The 19421-nt window shown below is 38.9% G+C and overlaps 3 protein-coding genes across 3 annotated transcripts; 2 read left to right on the top strand and 1 right to left on the bottom strand.

Moving 5' to 3' along the window:
• Positions 1-578: 578 nt before the first annotated feature.
• Positions 579-9096, bottom strand: abhd8a (abhydrolase domain containing 8a). Its single transcript, XM_042498057.1, has 5 exons — positions 8752-9096; positions 4345-5171; positions 4057-4227; positions 3696-3912; positions 579-2841 (listed from the first exon to the last, which is right to left on the bottom strand). Exons 2-5 carry the CDS (start codon positions 5160-5162, stop codon positions 2641-2643), a joined length of 1407 nt encoding a protein of 468 aa, XP_042353991.1. The 5' UTR covers positions 5163-5171; positions 8752-9096; the 3' UTR covers positions 579-2640.
• A 2378-nt stretch (positions 9097-11474) lies between these two features.
• mrpl34 (mitochondrial ribosomal protein L34) lies at positions 11475-13409 on the top strand. The gene is made up of 2 exons (XM_042498349.1): positions 11475-11591; positions 12703-13409. Exons 1-2 carry the CDS (start codon positions 11536-11538, stop codon positions 13019-13021), a joined length of 375 nt encoding a protein of 124 aa, XP_042354283.1. The 5' UTR covers positions 11475-11535; the 3' UTR covers positions 13022-13409.
• A 1283-nt stretch (positions 13410-14692) lies between these two features.
• On the top strand, positions 14693-19399 carry LOC121951492 (DET1- and DDB1-associated protein 1-like). Its single transcript, XM_042497826.1, has 5 exons — positions 14693-15007; positions 16121-16201; positions 16847-16898; positions 17233-17294; positions 17400-19399. Exons 1-5 carry the CDS (start codon positions 14999-15001, stop codon positions 17502-17504), a joined length of 309 nt encoding a protein of 102 aa, XP_042353760.1. The 5' UTR covers positions 14693-14998; the 3' UTR covers positions 17505-19399.
• The last annotated feature ends 22 nt before the right edge of the window (positions 19400-19421 follow it).

Below are 19421 nucleotides of genomic sequence, written 5' to 3'. Positions count from 1 at the left end.
TTTACAGGTGCTGGATCAAAAAAATCAAACTAAGGCTACCTTTGATTTAAAAAAAAAAAAAAAAAAAAAAAAAAAAAAAAAATGTTCGCATGGATTTTTGGGGAATTGATTAAATTAGGCAAAATGCAATGAGGATAAGCATTTATTGAAAAAAAATCGTTTTAAAGATAATCTGATAATACTGATTGCATTGCACTGACTGCATTTATTATTATTATTTATTATTATTAACATAATAATCACATTTAATCTCATCCACCTACCTTTTTTTCAGACATTCCTGCATTTTTTGTGTGTTTAAATTGCATCGATGAAAGTAAGTTGACAGTGTCTAACAAAGATCGAAACATTGCACAGTTGCAGTTACTGGGACCTTTTGATACAGTGTGCGGATCTCTTGTCTGATTCTTGCCTTAGTTTGATTTTTTTGATCCAGCACCTGTAAAAGTTTTTTTGGATGATTGTACCCTCCACCCTGCTTTTTTAAATGAAATTAGCAAAATTATTATCCAACACTCATTGAGCAAAAAAAGTCTATATGTCAAACAAACAAGCAAAGCCACCTGTAGACTGTGAACATTGGTTTTTATTTCATGCCAGGAAAGGCACATTCATACACTGAATCCAACAGTTTCGATAGGCTATATAATGTTATATGCATCTACATTCAGGCAGTGCATATATTATGATTTCCATGGATAAATGCAACAATAACATTAACACATTTTGTTAACCACAAAAAGATATAGCACATATGAGCACTGACAATTTGTATATGCACACTTTTAGCATAAGAGGAAGTACATGTGCACCCTGTAGTCCATACAGTTTTACTGACCTTTTACACCAAAGGAGACAATACAGTACATTGCATCAGCAGCACTTGTTGGTTTTTGGAAAGTCCATAGGGAATATATAAGATTTTTGAGATGTCAGTGCCAAGTCAGTTTATTCCCACTCTATTTTTCTCCATTTTGTTCCAGTTGCATAAGACCAGCCATGTTGCATCAGCATCCTGTCAAAATGCATATATAACAGACCAGCATGGTCAGTACAAATGTCCCTCCTTTGACCGACTCAGATTTGATTTTGGACACCCAGTCTCAAATCCACTAGTTTACACCTCAAGCTTCTCAAAACAGTATCCAGTCAACAGATACGCACTGTCACGGAGCATATTAGACTGTGCTTTTACCCGCACCTTACTGTCCCAGTGTGAGACAAAGCAGCACCCATGAATGAATGTCTTTCAGTGACCTTAATATTGAGTTCATTCTTTCGGTCTGACACTATTAGATAAATAGGATGGACTGGAGAGTAGTAAAGGATCACACTCAGCAGCTTAAAGCGGTCAATACAACCACAGTTTGTTATGGCAGTTGCTGTTATTTCAAAATAAAGGCAAAAATAATACTTGCACGTTAAAAAGAACACTCATTCGTTTAAAGAGAAGTGCACAGGGGATTTTTCAATATAAGAACATATTGTCTGACACAACTCTCATACCTTTTCATATTCTGAACTCATGCAGGGCCTTGGTAGTTTGTATCCTTAGGATATTATACGTATACTACTGCAGAAAAAATGGCTGCTAGAATAAAGGCGGAGAACCTTTTGGCATCCATGTTTGTTTACATCTGTTCACAGAAATCTCTCATTGAATATTAATTTTCATGCAACTATGAACTGATGTATTGGTTACATTGTGCTTGACATAGACACACATAGCTTTTTGGATTTAGATTTGATATTACAGTTCAATATATGGAAAATACATTTCTGTAATTTTGAAATGGATGAGCCAATTTTAATGATAAAAGCTGTGACTGTGAGTCTTCATGTTAGAGATGGTGTAAACTGCACATTGTAAGGATGTGGTTACAGTAATAGGTGGCTGGATTGAAGGTGAAAATACTTTTCAGTTTCTCCTTCTTTCATTATGAAGTTTATGTATGCATGTTGTGCAGTTATTAATTACATTTTGCGTGTACATTACTATTTACTTAATGTCTTTAACCCATGTTCTACTAGTATCCAGTCCACTTCAGTATAATAAACCATCCTTCACCATCATTCTGGCAAACAGATCTGCAATTACTCAGTTTATATCATTCTGCTTGTTTCCCGCTGAAAGCAGATGTCAGATGGGCCCAACGTTAAGTAAATAACCATTTTGTAAAACCAGAACAGAAGCTCTGCAGTTCTGTACGGAATATTTCAGATATAATTGAGGCAATTCACACACCATTTCATGGATTTTATGTGTTTTGCATCTTGTTGTAGTTGGTTCTTCGCCCGATACATTTCATACACAAATCGCGAATGGACAAAAATCCTCCAGGTGTTGTGTCGTTTTGCAAACGTGACGCGATGGAGCACAAACTGGTATCAAAAAGCGAAGCACACACTGACTGTGTATTTTCATCCACTCCTCTCATCCTCTCATCTTTATGTCCAATCCATCGTCCTCAGGTCGGCACCAGGCCTAAGTCCTGCTTTATCTTGGAGCACCACTGGCCGTCTGCATCCTTAAGATGTGGCCCTATTAATAACAGCTCTCAGCCTGGGAGCAGCCTTAAAGAACACATGCCGAAAAAGGCCTTCTCCTTGGTTCCATAATAAAACTAAAGTCCTCCTTGGTTATTTGTCCACAGGCTTATTGATTTTCAGTGTGTGGAAAGTGTCACTGAGAGCTGTGTCTGTCTTGCTGCTGTCTTTTCTGGACATGTCAGGCTCCCATAGAAAAAACTCGTGGAGGAGGGTGTTGACCGTGTCGGGGCACTCCATCATGACCATGTGACTTCCCTCCTCAATGACTTTTAGGAATGCAAACAAAAGGATCTAGAAAGGAAGCCAAAATGAATGCAAAACATTACACTTGTTAACACAATAGTGCAAACATGATATACAGTTTTTCATGTTTATAAAAATAACTTTTTGTCATTTTAGCTGAAACTGTCACCACATCCAGTAAGATGATATGTGAAAAAAACATTCATTTCATCAGCCTCCTTGTAGTGCTCTAATGGCCGAAAAAAACAAATCAGAGCTGAGGAGTCCATAACACAGAGACAGCACGTCAATCACTGCTCATGAACTGCTCTCAAATATGAACCAAGATTCTGTTACTGCACTGCCTATTTCCCGCCCTGGAAACATATTTTAGTGTATTGTTTGACAGTAAAATGAGAAAGATTGCAATCCGACCACAATATTTTTCCCACTAGAAAACAGACCAAGCACTTCCCCAACTTGCAAGTGTTGCTCAGAGTCGGTGGGCAGTCCCTGGTGCGTACCCCGAATATTACCAACATGCCAGCCGGATAACAAACTTTCCCATTTTACAGCTAGACAGTACACTAAAATGTGTCTGAAAACAATTCAGGTGAGAAATTGGCGATGCAGTTACAGAATTTTGATTCATATTTAAACAGCAAAGCCTAGTTTGCCAGTTCATGAGCAGTGATTGACATGATTGACATTTGTGTTAGAGACTGCTCTGCTCTGATTGGTTGTTTTCGCTGTGCTGTAGTAGATTCTAGCAAATGCCATTAGAGGCAATAGAGGTAGGAGGAACATGATTTTCTTCATAGACTACCTGTCTCCCATCACACTTTGTGGATGCAGTGATTTTTATAAAAGCTTTAAACATCACATAATAAATCATTCACACACAGTAGGAAGATGTACTTTACCTCTGCCATGCGCTGGTCCTCATCCATGGGCACAAACTTGTCACACATGCCATGAACCAGAAGGATGGGCACAGTGAGCTCGGCATGGTAGACCTCGTCCCCTTCAGGCCAGTACTGACCGCTCATCATGGCTCGAAGGACAAACGGAGACACATTGAAGGCATTGCCCTGCTTCAACAGCTGCTTTTCTTTGGCACCCTGACGGGCAAATCCAGCTCTGTTAGTAGAAGAGAGGGAGACATTTTTATGTGTTTTTTCTATTTTGACATCATTAAGCAATGCTTTTTTTGTCTGCCATGAGAGAAGTAACTGTGGTGTGTCACTGCTTTTTGAGTCATTTTTGGCACTGTTCAAATCTTACTTGAGGAAGCTCCAGGCCAGGCAAGGTGACAGACAGTGCAGGACACAAGATGGCAACTGGAAGATGGAACAAAGGCTGGGCTCCAGAGCTGTGGGACCCCCTCCATTGATCATTACCACCTTGTGGACCAGATCAGGATATTCGTGGGCCAGAAAGGTGCAAAATGACACACTGTAAGATATATAATGAGATGGGTACAGCACGTTAACAACAGCTTGTTAATCAATATCAGATATATAAATCAATATTGTGAGTTATTCATAACAAAAGTATGTCACAAATCCTCACCCATATGAATGGCCGATGAGAATGTTTCGTTTACGGGCATATCTCTTAAAGATTGCACGAAGGTCCTCTGCAAGGGCGTAAAAAGTATAAGCTGCTGCAATCTGAGGAGCAGTGCTGGCTCCATGGCCCGCCAGGTCAGGCGCGATGACCTCGTAACCCAGCCGAGAAAAGAAGTCCAGCTGGCTGCCCCAAATGTCCAGAGAACCTCCAACACCATGCACGAAGAACAGCGCTACATCCGAGTGCGTCCCCTTGCAGCTCGAGATAACCCTCCTGGAGTCGATTTGCACAGTGCGCTTGGGCTTACGACGGCGGCGGCGAGGTGGTGGAGCAGGTTTCTGTTCCCCAAGGGGTGGAGGAACTGGTGGAGGAGCAGGGTTGGGGTCTGGAGAAGAGGGCATTTCTTTGTAGTCAGCCAGCTCCACTTCTACAGTGCTGCAAGGCTCCAGATCTCCATCCTGACACTGCAGAATCTCAGAGTGCAAAACATCACCAAGGTTCTCAATCACCAGCTGTCCGTTGCGGTAGACTGTGATCTTCCTCTTGCAGTGGACACTGCTGCCCGTACTGCTCTCGTTATGATCCTCAAGAGAACAATCATCATCATCGACATCCGTCTTCTCTTTTTCTCCAACTTGCTCTTCCGTCACTACGGGTTGGCGCTCTGGGACGATGTGCCGAACTCGCAGAACCCTCCCAGGTTTCACCTCCACAAACTCAAAACCATCAGAGGGTTCTGACGACTCCAGGGGCAAGACCAGACTGGCAGCCTTCCCAGTCAGGCAGCACAGTATCCCTTCAGTGATACTGGTCAGCATTGTGCTTCCCTGCAGACACATCACATAGAGACAACAAAGCACATCATCACTCAGATGTTTCATTTGAATTCTATTTTATTTTTTCAAAGTACAAAATGGAAAAATAGGTCATGTTTGTGAGGCTTGTTCTCTAGCTTCTCACAACACATTTTTTCTCACTGAAAACATGTTTTCAAGTTTGTTTCCTGTTGCAGCGTTGGCGAATGTCAACAGCTCAACAGGGAGAAACTGGGTCCCAGCTTGGTTCCTATAAAATTGAACCCAAGCTGTTTCCTAGCAACGCAGCTACGGTGAAACACTCCTCTGTATCCTTTCATCAGACTGCAGTCAGCACTAAGTGAAATGAAACACAGCAAGAGCCAAGACGCTTTCTGTTCAGATGGCACAAAACTACAATGCAAATTTAAAATATTATAGCCATTATAAATGCAACTCCCACAGCCTTTGTAAAGCTTGACAAACGCACTCACCTCAGTGACAAAGCAGCTCCACATTCAGAGATTCCAAGTTCAAAAACAGACAACAAAAACAAAACTTGTGCTGTAGCCTTCTACAGTTTCAATGTCGCTGACGACCGGCCATTCACATGCCAACCTAGACTATTAATAACCCCTACTTTTCACATGATGAGAACCAGGATACGAATATATAAATAGGAACCATCAGTCATATGGCATGACTGTGTACATGCCTGCAAACTGTATGTCTCATAATTGTATGACAGCAGCTTTTCCTGGCTAGGCTGATTCTTTCCTGCACAGGTCCAGCCGCAGCGAAACTGCATTTTGGCAGCTGTGCAAATAAAGCATCACGAGTCCTCAGTTTCTGTGCAAGCACAGGCTGGTTATCTCTAGGAAACAGAGTGGGAAGAGTCACACCAACATGGTACATGGCTTTATTGCTTCCTGGTTACAGAAACAGAGCACAGTATGCACAGTACTCCCTAAAGGGCAGATTTTATATGACTGCTTATATTATGTGACACGTTTAGATCACGGCTTCAATCATGCTTCGTTATTAATATAATTAATAAGAATGCATAGCATCTAAACATCTTGAGAGACTAAATAAAATCAAAGGATAATTTAGATAAATTTGCTTTAATAGTATAAATTTAGGGTGTCTACAGGTGTCAGATACTTAAATCTAATGATTTTCCAAATCTCTCAGATAATTTCTTAACAAAATTAAATAATGATTTTTGGCCAAATCAATTTTTTTATCCATAGATGTAAATATCAAGGTAGGTAAGCTATATGTGGTCCCATGCAGATGTAGGTTTTAATGATGGAATATGGTTAAGGTAAGTTGAAGTAAAAAGTGAAAAGACAGTACTATGTTCAGGGGTAGGTTTAAAGATTTGTTACATCAAAGGTGTGGATGTTTATGCAGAAAAGCTTGACTCATTTTGACAAAAAGAAAAAGATTGGTCAGTGAAATTACATAAATTGTTTGTGGCAATAAAACCTAACAAATTCAAACTTAGGACAATCAAATGACTCTGAAGGCCTAAAATTTATACAACTGAAAATAAACAATTCTAAAACATTTGAAGGACCTGCAGCTGTGCAGACAAATAAGAGAGATTTCTTCATCATGAATGCATGGTCATGTTAGTAAAGATTTTCTTGAGATTTTTTATAAAATTCATATATTCAAACAACCCATATTTCATCACCTCTAATCCCCTCCACATGCAGATTCTATTCAACATCCATCTATCAATTTACAATAAACAGTACATCTGTCAGATCTTTAGCAAAGTTTATTCTGTGTATAATTCTTACTATTACTTACACCTACACTATGTTTTTTTTTAACTTAAACTGTTACCTGCTCTGCTCACTGCAAATGCTGTACATGTTTCATAATGTAATCCTAACCCTCTATATCAATTCTATATCTTACTGTTCATTAATCAGCACTTCACATCTTTTTGCACCTCTGGTTAGATTCTACTGCATTTTGTTTTCTCAGTACCTGTACTCTGTGCCATGACGATAAATAAAATATTTGATTAAGTGGCTCTTACAATAAAGTTAAATCTAATGTAATCTACATATGCAATCATTTCTTGGTTAAAAAAGCAAGGTTGAAGAGAAAGTTCCCCCCAAAATCAAAACTAGAAATTTTTCCTCCTACCTGTAGTGCTATTTATCAATCTAGATTAATTGTTTTGGAGTGAAAATGCTCAAAAAGGTTGTGGATTATCTCGGGTAACCGGGCCATGATTTTTGGAAAGAGACACTGCTATTGAGCAACTCACACCAAACAATCTAGACTGATAAACAGACCTACAGGCAAGAGGTTTTTTGATTTTGGGGTGAACTGTCCCTTCAGGACTATACTAAAGCAAATTAATGAAACAGACATTTAATGCCCTGTCCTTCAGATGTTTGGCACTGCAGTGAGGAGAAAATGCAGAGTGTAGTGTAAATCTGCACAGCAGGGTTCACGTGTGCCTGTGTCTGTGTGGTGTTATTGGTGGTGACAGGATAGTCTGAAGGTCAGTGCATCATTAGCTATCCAGTTACACCCTGGAGCCAAATGAACGTTGACCGAGAAGACGCTTGTCTTTGCACAAACATCCACACGCAGCATCGAGGTATTACTTTTGCAGCGTGTCCTTATTATCATCCAGCCATCTATCTATATATCGATTTATGATGGTTCCCCCACTGTGAAGCCTGTCTGTCATTTAGTTATATTTCAGTCAGTTCAGCCACATCAACTATAAATGATATATGATGAGGTAAAGGTGAAAGTCTTGAGCACTTCTAAAACAGTTTGAATAACCCTCTTGTTAAGATGCCACAACATCATAATCACAAAGCTAACTACATCAGGGCTGGCCAACAGCCCAGTGATGTAAAATCAGGGATTCTCCTCCTGACCTACAATCCATCAACGCGGTCAACCAGGATTTGAATATGGCTGAGGGGAGCAAGTGGACCTGTGCATCCACACTATCAAACAGGCTGAAGGTTACTCATCCATGATGATTTTTTGTCTGCAATGCAGAATATGTAGGTTGACATGTCTGCCAAGTCTTGTAGTAACACACATTTTGGTACATAGTGTGCTGCTGTTTCCACATCAAACGATACAGTGCGGCGCAGTCTGACGTGTTATCTGCACATGAAATGCGTAGCCTACATTTGCAACAAAAATGACACCATTATCAACTATTTTCTATTTAAATAGGACCGAATGCACATATTTTCTATAGTTTAGCTGGTTCTGCAAGCTCATGTTTCCAAAATTTGAAACCATAAACTGCAATAGTACTTCAATAATTTGAAGTGCATCATAAAGTATCATGTTTCATAACATAATAAAAGGCATCTACGCAGAGGCCTAATTACTGGCCTCGCATAACAAATAGTAAAGGTTAAAAATCCGTAGTAATCTGGTGCATAGGGCCATAATCCCTGCGCATGTATTATTGATAGATCTATTATTTTTGCCCTGTCACACAAAAAATGCATGCAATCATTGTGCAGCTGTGAATCGATGACTACATGCTGACTGGTGCACAACAAACACTAGCTAATTAGACAACATAATGCAATAAAAATCGACTCCTTACCTGCAGGATTACTGATGATTGAGGGTGATTGGCAATCTTCACCGACAGATGAGGGCCGACGAAACTGATCTGAGAAAACGTTGCATTTGGTGCAACAATTTGTCTACGCTAGAGATGCTGCAAAATAGTAAAAGCTTCTTATTGGCCTCATTAGACTTCTATCACAGTGCACGGAGGGGTTTGGCTTGATGATAACGCATGCATCCATCAACGTGTGGCAGTTGCATCTCAATAAGATACCCATAACGATAACAATGTTTTTTCTCCTCCTCTCAGCATCCACTGCGCACTCAGGCCAGACCCTACCCAGCCCTGCTGCCCTTGTATCCGCAGCAGCAGCAGCAGTCTTCGGGCATTTTCGCTGCTGAGTGGCAGTGAGGAGGGCGAATAGAAGACAGCTCAACACCGAGAGGAGGCCAATGGGAGAGGCTTGTTTCCTTGTTGCCAGGGCTGACAGAATAGCAAGATGCGTGCGTGTGTGCGTGCACGTGCTTGCGGTTATTGAGAGTGACAGAAATTATAAAATGATTGTCCGGCTAATTATCGAAACAGACGATCGGGCCTAAATGTGTATTCCCGCATTATCACCTTCACTGCATCATCATAACCTGACACCTAAAAATCGTGTTATTGCAGTTGCTGCGTCACTGAAGGCAGAAGTGACATTTAACCAATTAGATTAAGATGTGCTGGGTCCCTCTGTTACCCTTGATCTCGCATCAACATATTGGTACTAGTGGGACAGTGGGACAGCCCGGTGCCTGTCACTGAATTGCCAGTTGTGACGTTTATGGGGCGGAGAGCCTGCAGGGGAACAACTGTGTACTATCTGTTACTGTGTGACAGCCGATGTAAATAACAAACAATGCTTTATGTTTATGCATGACACACGCTGGTGTTTTAATTAAAGGGTTCAAAAATCAATTAGGCCAATTAACATGCCAGACAGCCTATAGAAATTTTTGCCCTTTTAAAACAGCGCATTGCAAGAGCATTTTTTTTTTTCATTTTTGAGACTAAATGGCACTCAAATGACAACTAGTATAATAAACACAGCAGCGATGCAACTCCCTATGAGGAACTTAAGTTGGCAAACTCAGTATCTTCTTTTAAATCACACCTCAAAAACTACTTTTACATAAAGTTTTATGTTCACAGTAATTTTGTTGTTTGTCTAGAGCTTATCCATCTTTTATTAATTTTATCTTTTTTATTACATAGGCCTACTGTGATTTATCTGGTCTAAGCCTATGTTCAATGTTTTTAATAATAATCATCATTATGACTGTATAAATCTTGTATTGTACCTACCAAGTCGAGAATGATCTTCGATTATATTGTCAAAACACTATATTTTCTTACACCTCATTCTCTCATATTTCTTACTATTATCGTATGATTATTAATGAGGAACTCATGAGATCATTTTATTTTGTCAGTCACTATATGTGCTGTTAGTACTATTAGTATTTAGCTGTATCAAATGTTTTATTTACTTTGGAGATATACTATCGCTTTCTTGTGGTCATTGTTGTAATTACTGACATTTTCAGTTTCATTGTTGTTGATTTGTCATTCTTGTAGTTTGCCTTTTTTATTGTTTGTCGTTTTTTCTCTTTTGCCTTGTGTATTTAATTGAATAGTTGTTGTACATTATGTTATAATGTTAACTTGTGTGGACCCCAGGAAGAGTAGTTGAAGCTGTACCTTGGTAGTGGTTAATGGGGATACAAGTTAATAAACAAAATATAGAATTAATCTGTATTTGTACAGATATATTCAACATACCCAGTGATGCAAATACTAACTGTCTCTTCACATGCTCATTGAATAAATCCTCACATCAAAAATAATGTATCCAAATATAACCTTTCAAGCATATGTGAAGACGTCTCAGCAGAAGCATGAGGGGGGTGGTATCACCATGCAAAAAGGTTTTTTTCCCACAGAAAATTAATACAAGGACACTGACCAGATGTTAAGTTGGCCTATGACATGCTGTGACACACAGGAGTGTTTGAATGGCCGCTGACATGGTGGAAAGGACTTGTTTTTCTTTCTTTCTACATTGTCCCTAAATCAATTTAATTTGTTGTATTGATACATTTGCTGTAATGTATAATGCTATCAAAGCTTTCATTTAGTTCTGGTTACAGTAAGGTTCAGCTGCAAATGGTACATACAGTACAGGTATACACTGGGGAAAAAATGTTGGCTACTCTTTGAAAAAACTGATGTTTAGTTAGCAGTGGTGCACAGATTAATTTGACATTTTTGAGTGACACTTGCAAGTTAAGTGAACTGTTGTTCTGTACTAGTATGTGATGACTGCACGTACTAAGAACAGTAACAGTGTTTAAAAAATGAGAATTTTAAGTATATTAAGAAAGGCGCTTCAGCAGCTGAGGCGTAACTGGAAATATTTGATACAATATACCCTGTGCACAGTCTTTCAGGCAGAGCTTTTCAAACGCTGCATTTGAATCTCATTGCTTACCTTTGTATCACGGCTGGCAGACACGGATCTCAAACCGTGACCGGCACTGCTATCTTCGCCATTTAATACTTTAACTGCTGAAATGTGGTAATGTATCGGTAGGTGAAACGCTTGCAATTTTAACCTGAAAAGCGGTACTTAGGGCACAAATGCAGGGCTTACGCAGCAACAAGCGTTTTAATTGGCTGAAAAGTCTGAGCCAATCATTTTGCTTCATGTAGGCAGGCCGGCAGACCTGTGACATTCACTGTTCTCATGTCTGTGTCAACTATATAAATATCTAAAAAATGAACTTTATACGCTCGTCCTTCTCCCGACTGCGTGGAATAACGAATTTCACCAGGTAACAGAGTTCACGTAATTTAACGCTGGACAAACGGCAAAGTCAGTAATGTTTGTTTACAGTGCTAACACAGGAGAGCTAGCTTAGCAGCGTGGCTAACGTTAGCTGCTACCTGCACGATGGACAGATGGGAAATGATTGCTCGGTGATGTCTGTTTATATTATAGCTTTAAGATAAATAATCAAACCAAAGTTTATAAGTACCTATTATGACCGACAGTACAGTTACAGCTGTAGGCAGAATTTGCTGTAGCCTAAGTGTTACCATATTACTGTAATTAAAATGTGTTTTTAATCTGTACACATAAATCATCATTGTGTCGTTAGTGGACACCAAGGCATGACATCCTCTACCATAAATGTAGTACAACTTGTTGTAATTGTGGCATAATGTTGATATTAAAGGTCCAGTGTGTAAGATTTCGTGGGATAATTTAGCAGAAATTGAATGTAATATAGTTGATATGCTTCCTGTATTCAAATGACCCCAAAATAAAAATAGTTGTGTTTTCGTTACCTTAGAATGAGCCATTCATATCTGCATTTGCAGCAGGTCCTTGTCCATGGTATCTGCCATGTTGTTATGCCATGTTGTGCAGCCATGTTTCTGCAGTTGCCCACAAAGGACAAACTATGGGTTTGCATTTTTGCATCGGCCATCGTAGTAAGCAGCCTCTCCACAATAAGCAACATAGGAGAAACAATGATTTTAAACAACTTTATTCAGCCTGTTTAAATCACTGGGTCAGTTTGTTTTGGAGGAGACCTCTGGAGTTAATTTGGCTCATGGTAAAAAATCCTTATCGTCTGGATCAGAAAACAGGAGAGTACACGTTAAGTTACTCTAGATAAAGGCGAGCACATCCCAGACAGGCCGAAGCGTCTGATTGTTAACATGAAACTGCTTTATTTTATGTTTTTCCTGGTGTAAATCACTGGGTTTGTTTGTTATGGAGAGAAAGAGACCTCCGCAGAAAACTTGTTAGTTTCACATGGTAGCAATGTTCAATCATCATTACTAGATGCCATTAAATCCCTCTTAATCTTACACACTGCTCCTTTTAAAACTAACATTTGTAAATAACATTTTTAATCTATAATCTGTCAACAGCATCCCTGCAGGGAACCTCACAGTAACTGGCAACACTCACCAGAGATTATTCAGCAACTGGATTGTGCCCAGAGCTGCTGCAGGACCTCAGATTTCCAGATGTGGGCCCCTTTTATCACAAGCTGAGGGTTCGGGAGTGTTTCGACAGCTTCCATGGCAGTACCAGCAGGTGCGGACAAAGAAGAGAGGCACAGAGTATCAGCCCAAGAACATCAAACGTAAGAGGACCCACGGCTGGATCAAGAGGCTGAGCTCCCGAGGCGGCATTGAGGTGATTCTACGGCGCATGTTGAAGGGACGGAAATCACTCTCTCACTGAAGGACCCTGTTAGAAACCTGCAAGAAAACAGACATTGGTTCAGAAATGCTTGCATAGCTCAGGGTGTTCAGCAAAGACCTATTGTATTGGGTTAACTGGTGATACTGGGTGTCGGCCGGGTTTGGCTTTCCCATTGCATTAACAACGAGCGGGAGGATGAAAACTAGCCTTCAGCTAACATGTTGCATTTGCCTTGGGTAAAAAGAAGCCTGTTAGTTTCATGCAGTTATTTCTGATCCATAAACTTTTGTTCATAATCATTAAATGTTAATGGATGTATGAATTATTTTTACCTGTGTGAAGTAATTTGATTCAAAGACAAAATGTGTCTTTAAAGATTGGTGTCATCTGGTTGACTTGGAAATAAAATCCACCCCTACAGAATCGACATGTATTTGCATTTGTGATTTTAAAAACTAGCCCCAAACCCAGTATGCTATTGGTGACCAAGAGATTGTTGAAAATTAGAAGTTGTGAGAAGTACAGATCAGACAAGAAGAGAAAAATAAGGCACAAATTGATAATGTTATATGCCAAGATAAAACGCAATCAGGAAAATAGTCGCATTTGGATTCTCACTTAACCTGAATTTTCCATTATAGTAATTGACAAGGTATTGATTCATATACAGTGGATCTACAGATTAAACTCATATTTTACAGTTGCTGGTTAAGCATAAGATTGAAGGTAGTTTTTGGTATGAACTGAGTTTTCAGTACTAACTGCTACTTCTTGCACCTACACCCTAATAATGTCCAAACACCAATATCTGTATTGTATAAAAACATTTAAAGGTCCCAGATTATGCTGATTTTCAGGTTTATCTTGTATTTTGGGTTGCTATTAGAGCATGATCACATGCTTTAAAGTCAGCCTGAATATACCTGTGTTTATTCTCTTCCTGAAACGCTTATTTTAACATGTTTGGTGTTCTTTCAAATCCCTGTCGGTAAGGGCTGTCTTATGACAAGGTAAAGTGGTGAAAATATTCTAAATACAGCATATAGTTAAACTGATAGTGTTTTTTGTAGATGGCTTAAAACTAAACAATGGAGGCAGTTTGCTCAGTGCTGTGATTATATGCAGGTGACGCAGCAGCTTTATACCCTCAAGATATTGTAAATAAACATTGTGATTTGGTCTATAGTTGTGACATCACAAATTCACAGCAATCTTGACAGCTCATTTAAAAGTCACCTTCTTTTCACATTATAGGGCCTTTAAAACACATATTAACGGACATTTTGAGAAAATACGATGAATTACCTCATTGTTAATTAGTTATGACATTTAGTAATAGTTTTAATGTCAATCATTTAGAGTTCTGCAGTAAAGGTTTCTTGGATGCTGTTCAGATCTTTTACAAAATCTATATTTTCCCGACGTCCGCCCATCCCCTCAACCAAGAACCGCGAGAAGCAACAGCAGCTGATAGATGCACAAATCCCATGATAAATACAAAATGTACATGTAAGAAGACATGCTGGAAAGTACTTGTGTTGTTTTCATGCCACAACTCCCTCTTATTGGGGGATTGGTCTGTTACATAATCACTTTCTAGCCAATCAGGGCACAGCTTTTTCCCTTTCTTCACGCATCGACCATGGTTTAACCAATCAGGTGCGTTGAGTCTTGAAAGGTAACCGCCCCCGAACAGACGAACAACAAAAATGGAGTTATGAACTAGTAGCGAGTTAGCTTACAAAGGACGTTCATGTTCAGTTGTTGTGTTATTACCCGTACATGATTGGAAGTTGCTAGCCGATTTAAGTGGCGTGATGCGATCATATCGAAGTCATACGTAGTTTATGTTTAATAGCGGTCGTAAGAAGCTGTCGAACGGGTAAACAAACCGGTATCTACGGCTACGACAAAGACAACAAGGCTTAGTAGCTAGCGTTAGCTAGCTGACTAAACAGTAGCAGTTGCTCGTTTTCCCACCTGCTAGTTAACCAACGGAGAGCGTGACTGGCAGAAATGGAGAAGGTAAGATCCCCGCTGGTTGTCTGCTTAATTATTTAGTTTTAATTGTTAGACAGTTTGTTACTATCGGCTCCGAAAGACATTATGTTTAAATGGTCGCAAATGGGACGTACTGTAAGTACTACCACAGTGGTTCCCACCTGGTCCAGCAACGGGATCCACATTTTTCCTTTGTCATTAGTTCAGGATCCAAACAAAAGATAAATTACGATATCTTCAGTTTTGTTTCACACAATGTAAATAACACGTGGGCTTAGAGCACAATTAAATAAAATATATTACTAGAATAAAGTGCAACTGCAAATGAAATAGTGTATATTATTGGCTCGCGATCAGTGACGTTAAAAGGCTGCAAAGGCACATCATGTTAACCCTTTGAATCATAAACAAATTGTCCTTTTAAGAACATGCAAAGACTGCAAGGAGCAATTTTAATGAAATGACCCAAAAATTAGCAAGAAATTTGCATAGGGTACGAGAAACTTCCTGAAAATTAGCCAAAGTAAAAAAATAAACACGGTAATAACCTCAAAGAAAGTGCTAAAATGAGATGTATCTCTGTTATATCATTTTAAATATCTAACCATAATAACATAACGTTATTAATTAACTAATCACTAATATTTTTTTAGTTTTCTTTAGATTTTCCCCTGTGTTTTGATAAGTGTCGAATAATTATCTCTCATTGCCTCTTGTTTCAGGTCATTTCTTGTTGCCCTTTACTAATTCCTTGCAATTTGCAGGATGCGTCTTGCCAAGTTGCTCATTTCCTTTTTTTTCCATGTTTTTGAAAGAAATCAAACCCATTTTCTCAGGTTTCAAATGTTTTAAATGCTTGTGAAAGGAAACTGATATCAATCCAGGTTTCAAAGAGTAATAGGTCAAGAACAGAGCAATAAAATAGTTGCTGTACTAAAAAAAAAAAAAAAAAAAAAAAAACAGGTTTATGTGATAAATGAGACCCTTAACAGAGTCTGTAGGTCTGTACTTCAAAAGCACCACGTTATAGTTAAACGCAGTGGATACCGTAAGGAGTAGTCCTTTATTACTCAGTTGTGACTGTGGTTGTGGCCTTGACTGATGTTTTTGTTCATGTTTTTTCTGTTCTGCTCACAGTCAGATTTCCTGAAGGGATTGCCTGTCTACAACAAAAATAACTTCAGCAGGTTCCATGCAGACTCTGTATGTAAAGCATCAGTAAGTTATCTTATTTGTTCTCAAAATGCTCAGATAAGAAAACACGTCGATGTGATGTAGGTCTGTTGAGAGCTACCTCGCCCACCAAATGACCATTTTTTTTTACATCAATTAGTCATGCCGTGTTACCTTGAATCCCCGAAGAAAACATGGCTTTCACATGCCTCCAAGGAAAACAGCGAATATATCAGTTTAGTGATACAACAAAACTATACTTTAACATCCGTTTACAAAACTCACAAAACTTGTGCAGTGTAGTCCAAGTCTTACTTATCAAAGATAAGTGTCACTTTCAGCTCAGTCGTAAGGTTTTAGCAAAAATGCATGTGTTTGGTAAGTAGTAAGTGTACAAACGGATAAAGGAGACTCAGGTTATACTGCATGAGCTGGGTAAGACTTTGTAAGCGGACGTTTTGATGCTCTGTTGTTAAATGTGTCCTCCATCAATCAACAAGTCATTATGTTCACCAATTTCTGTAGAAGAAAGTTATCTCCACAAATTCAAGGTAACACCACATGACTGACTTGCAAATGGCCAATTTGTGGGTGAACTATTCGTTTTAATCCAAGAAAATCCGTCATGATAGTACTGTTTTTTTTCCTGAGCTAATTTATAGATTAACATGGATCTCAATATTGTTTTAGAACCGCCGACCATCAGTGTATCTTCCAACCAGGGAATATCCATCGGAGCAGAGTAAGTGCATTGACTTGTTAAATGTTTACAGAGCAGGGGGAACTACTGCTTACTTTATTTCACAAGAGATGAAATAATGTTGTTGTGTCTTAGAAAATAATATTCCCCATGAACACATCCCAATTATGTATTTATGTATTTATTTTGCTTAGTGTTTATCTCCTTTTTGAGGCTTCCAATTGTGAAAATCACCTACACTTCTATGATGAGTGTAATCATTACTCAACTTGTTATTAAATCAATACTCTCAGTGGGAACAGCTGATTAATTGCAATTTCTCTTATCTGCATCTTTAAAGCTCATGTCACAATCAGTGTCTGTGTTTTCTCCTCAGTCATTGTCACAGAGAAGACAAACATCCTATTGCGATATCTGCATCAACAGTGGGACAAAAAGGTAAAGGTTTTTAAAGGCGGTTAATGTAATCAAAGAGATCGTTTGGAACAGTAGATATCTGTTTTGTGGTGGTTTGTTAAATGCGTGTCTTGCTTACTTCATCAGAATTCAGCAAAAAAGCGAGAGCAGGATCAAGGAGAGGGGGAGAACACGGCGCCTCCGCGGAAAATTGCCAGAACAGACAGTCGGGAGCTGAATGAGGATTCGTGAATTGCTGTGCAGTCGATGCACACCCAGCAGACACTGACCTGTACAAACACAATGTGCACACAGATGCAGAATATCGGCCTTGACACTGAAGCACACAAGGATCCATACGTTTCAGACCACAGTCGGCATGACATTAACCCCCCACAAAAAAGTTGGTCTTAATAACTCCAGATTTCCTCCTAACCAAATACTTGTTTCCTCGATTTAATACTTTCACCCAGTATTTTTTACTTCCAAAACACCTCTGCCTCAGATTTCAGTCTTGTTCAGTCTAGTTTGAAAATAACATACATCTACCTCCTTATTCCTCAGCCCCTGTTTTTCCTTTACCTACACTCACACAGCTTTGAGCTGCAGTTATTCACACACATCTCTGAGATATGCACGTTTTAATTTAAGTAATTACTGTAAGTGGTCAAGTTGCATGCCATCTTTTGTGGCTCCTACTCATTAGGAATTTTTGGTTTGGAATCACGTAATGACAATGATCCTTAAAATGTTCTTTTAGCCCATTGTTATGCGATTACTGTCATTACAGTATGTGGAAATAAAACTGCGTCTTTGCTTTGATTTAACCATCTATTCAGGGTTTGTTATTGTTGAAGAATACGACGAGGGCTGAAAGAAATGTTCTTTGTTTAATGATTTATTGCCTTAAATGGAGGTGTGTTTTCACTATGTCTTAGAGAGATCCCTTGGTTTACATTGTTGATTCAGGTGAAGAAATGAACCACTGTTGAGTTGAATGGTCATTAGTGTGTCAATAAAGACACGTTCAAGCCAATACAGTAATACTAAAAGATGTAAAGTGTTTTTGTACAGTGCGACTTAATTATTTTGTAGCCATACTCTAAGTTTTAGATCACCATTTTATGAGCAGCATGTGTCTTTGTAAATGCAAGGGTAGCAGAATATCTTATGGAACAGATGTTACCTACAGGTATTCTTAAATTCACAATGTGGCCGTAACGCTGTGTAGACTACTTGTAAGGACTGCTGTCAATCACATTTCCGTAAAAAGGTTGCTTATTTGCGAGAAATTGAGGAAATTTTCTTTTGACAGCAGGACTAAGTAAATGGTCTTTCTTTGCTGCTCATAAAGTCGGTGAAGCTCTGCGTCATGCCTCACAGGTCTTGTATATTTGTACAGTATGTATATTGTGCTTGTTCTGACCCTTTTATCAGGTAACAAGACAGCGATTCACTCTGATTTTGTCTTCCCCGGTATAGCCATGCAGTATTTCATTTTGTTAAGCCAATTTATTCTTGCACGCTGGATGGATACAAGCCAGAGTTTAGTCAGTACAAACAAAAGCTATTTGCTTTATCTGCTTTGCACCTTTAGAAACCTCTCTTTTTGCACATCTATAGAGTCATCTGATGTTGATCTGATCTGATGCAACATTTTCAATAATGTTTGGCACAACTGATGGTTGAGTAATGTGCAGTTTTCCTTTTGTTGCATGTTGCTGTTCAGTGATTACTGAGTATATGTGCAGTTTGGCTGCTTATGAAAGTAGAAGACAAATTAATTTTCTCCAGTTTGACTTTAAAGCAGAGATGTGTAGTTTTATTTTCCTGGCTCTTCATAGAAGAGTGTGCTAATTTTATTTTTGTCATACAGTTTATACTCCATCACCTGATTAAATTGATAACATGTCTATTGTTAAATGCTTTGCTTTTGAGTTGTATAAATGTATTGTCAATTTTACATCTCGTTCTTGTATAGATTACACAATGACATACAGTAAAGACTATAATTCACAGTGAACGGCAAGATTGTTTTGGTTGGATCTGAAGAAATTTCCCTATGGATAACATTTAAAGTTTGAGAAATGCTGTAGTAGAACTTCAAAGGGAAAATGCACTCCAAAATTAAAACATTTTTCTCATCAGTATTGCTATTCAGAGACCTTT

This window comes from Plectropomus leopardus, chromosome 12, assembly GCF_008729295.1.
Source record: "Plectropomus leopardus isolate mb chromosome 12, YSFRI_Pleo_2.0, whole genome shotgun sequence".
Taxonomy (NCBI): domain Eukaryota; kingdom Metazoa; phylum Chordata; class Actinopteri; order Perciformes; family Serranidae; genus Plectropomus; species Plectropomus leopardus.
Note: the sequence above shows the minus strand (reverse complement) of the source record. Positions and strands in the feature narration are given on the sequence as shown.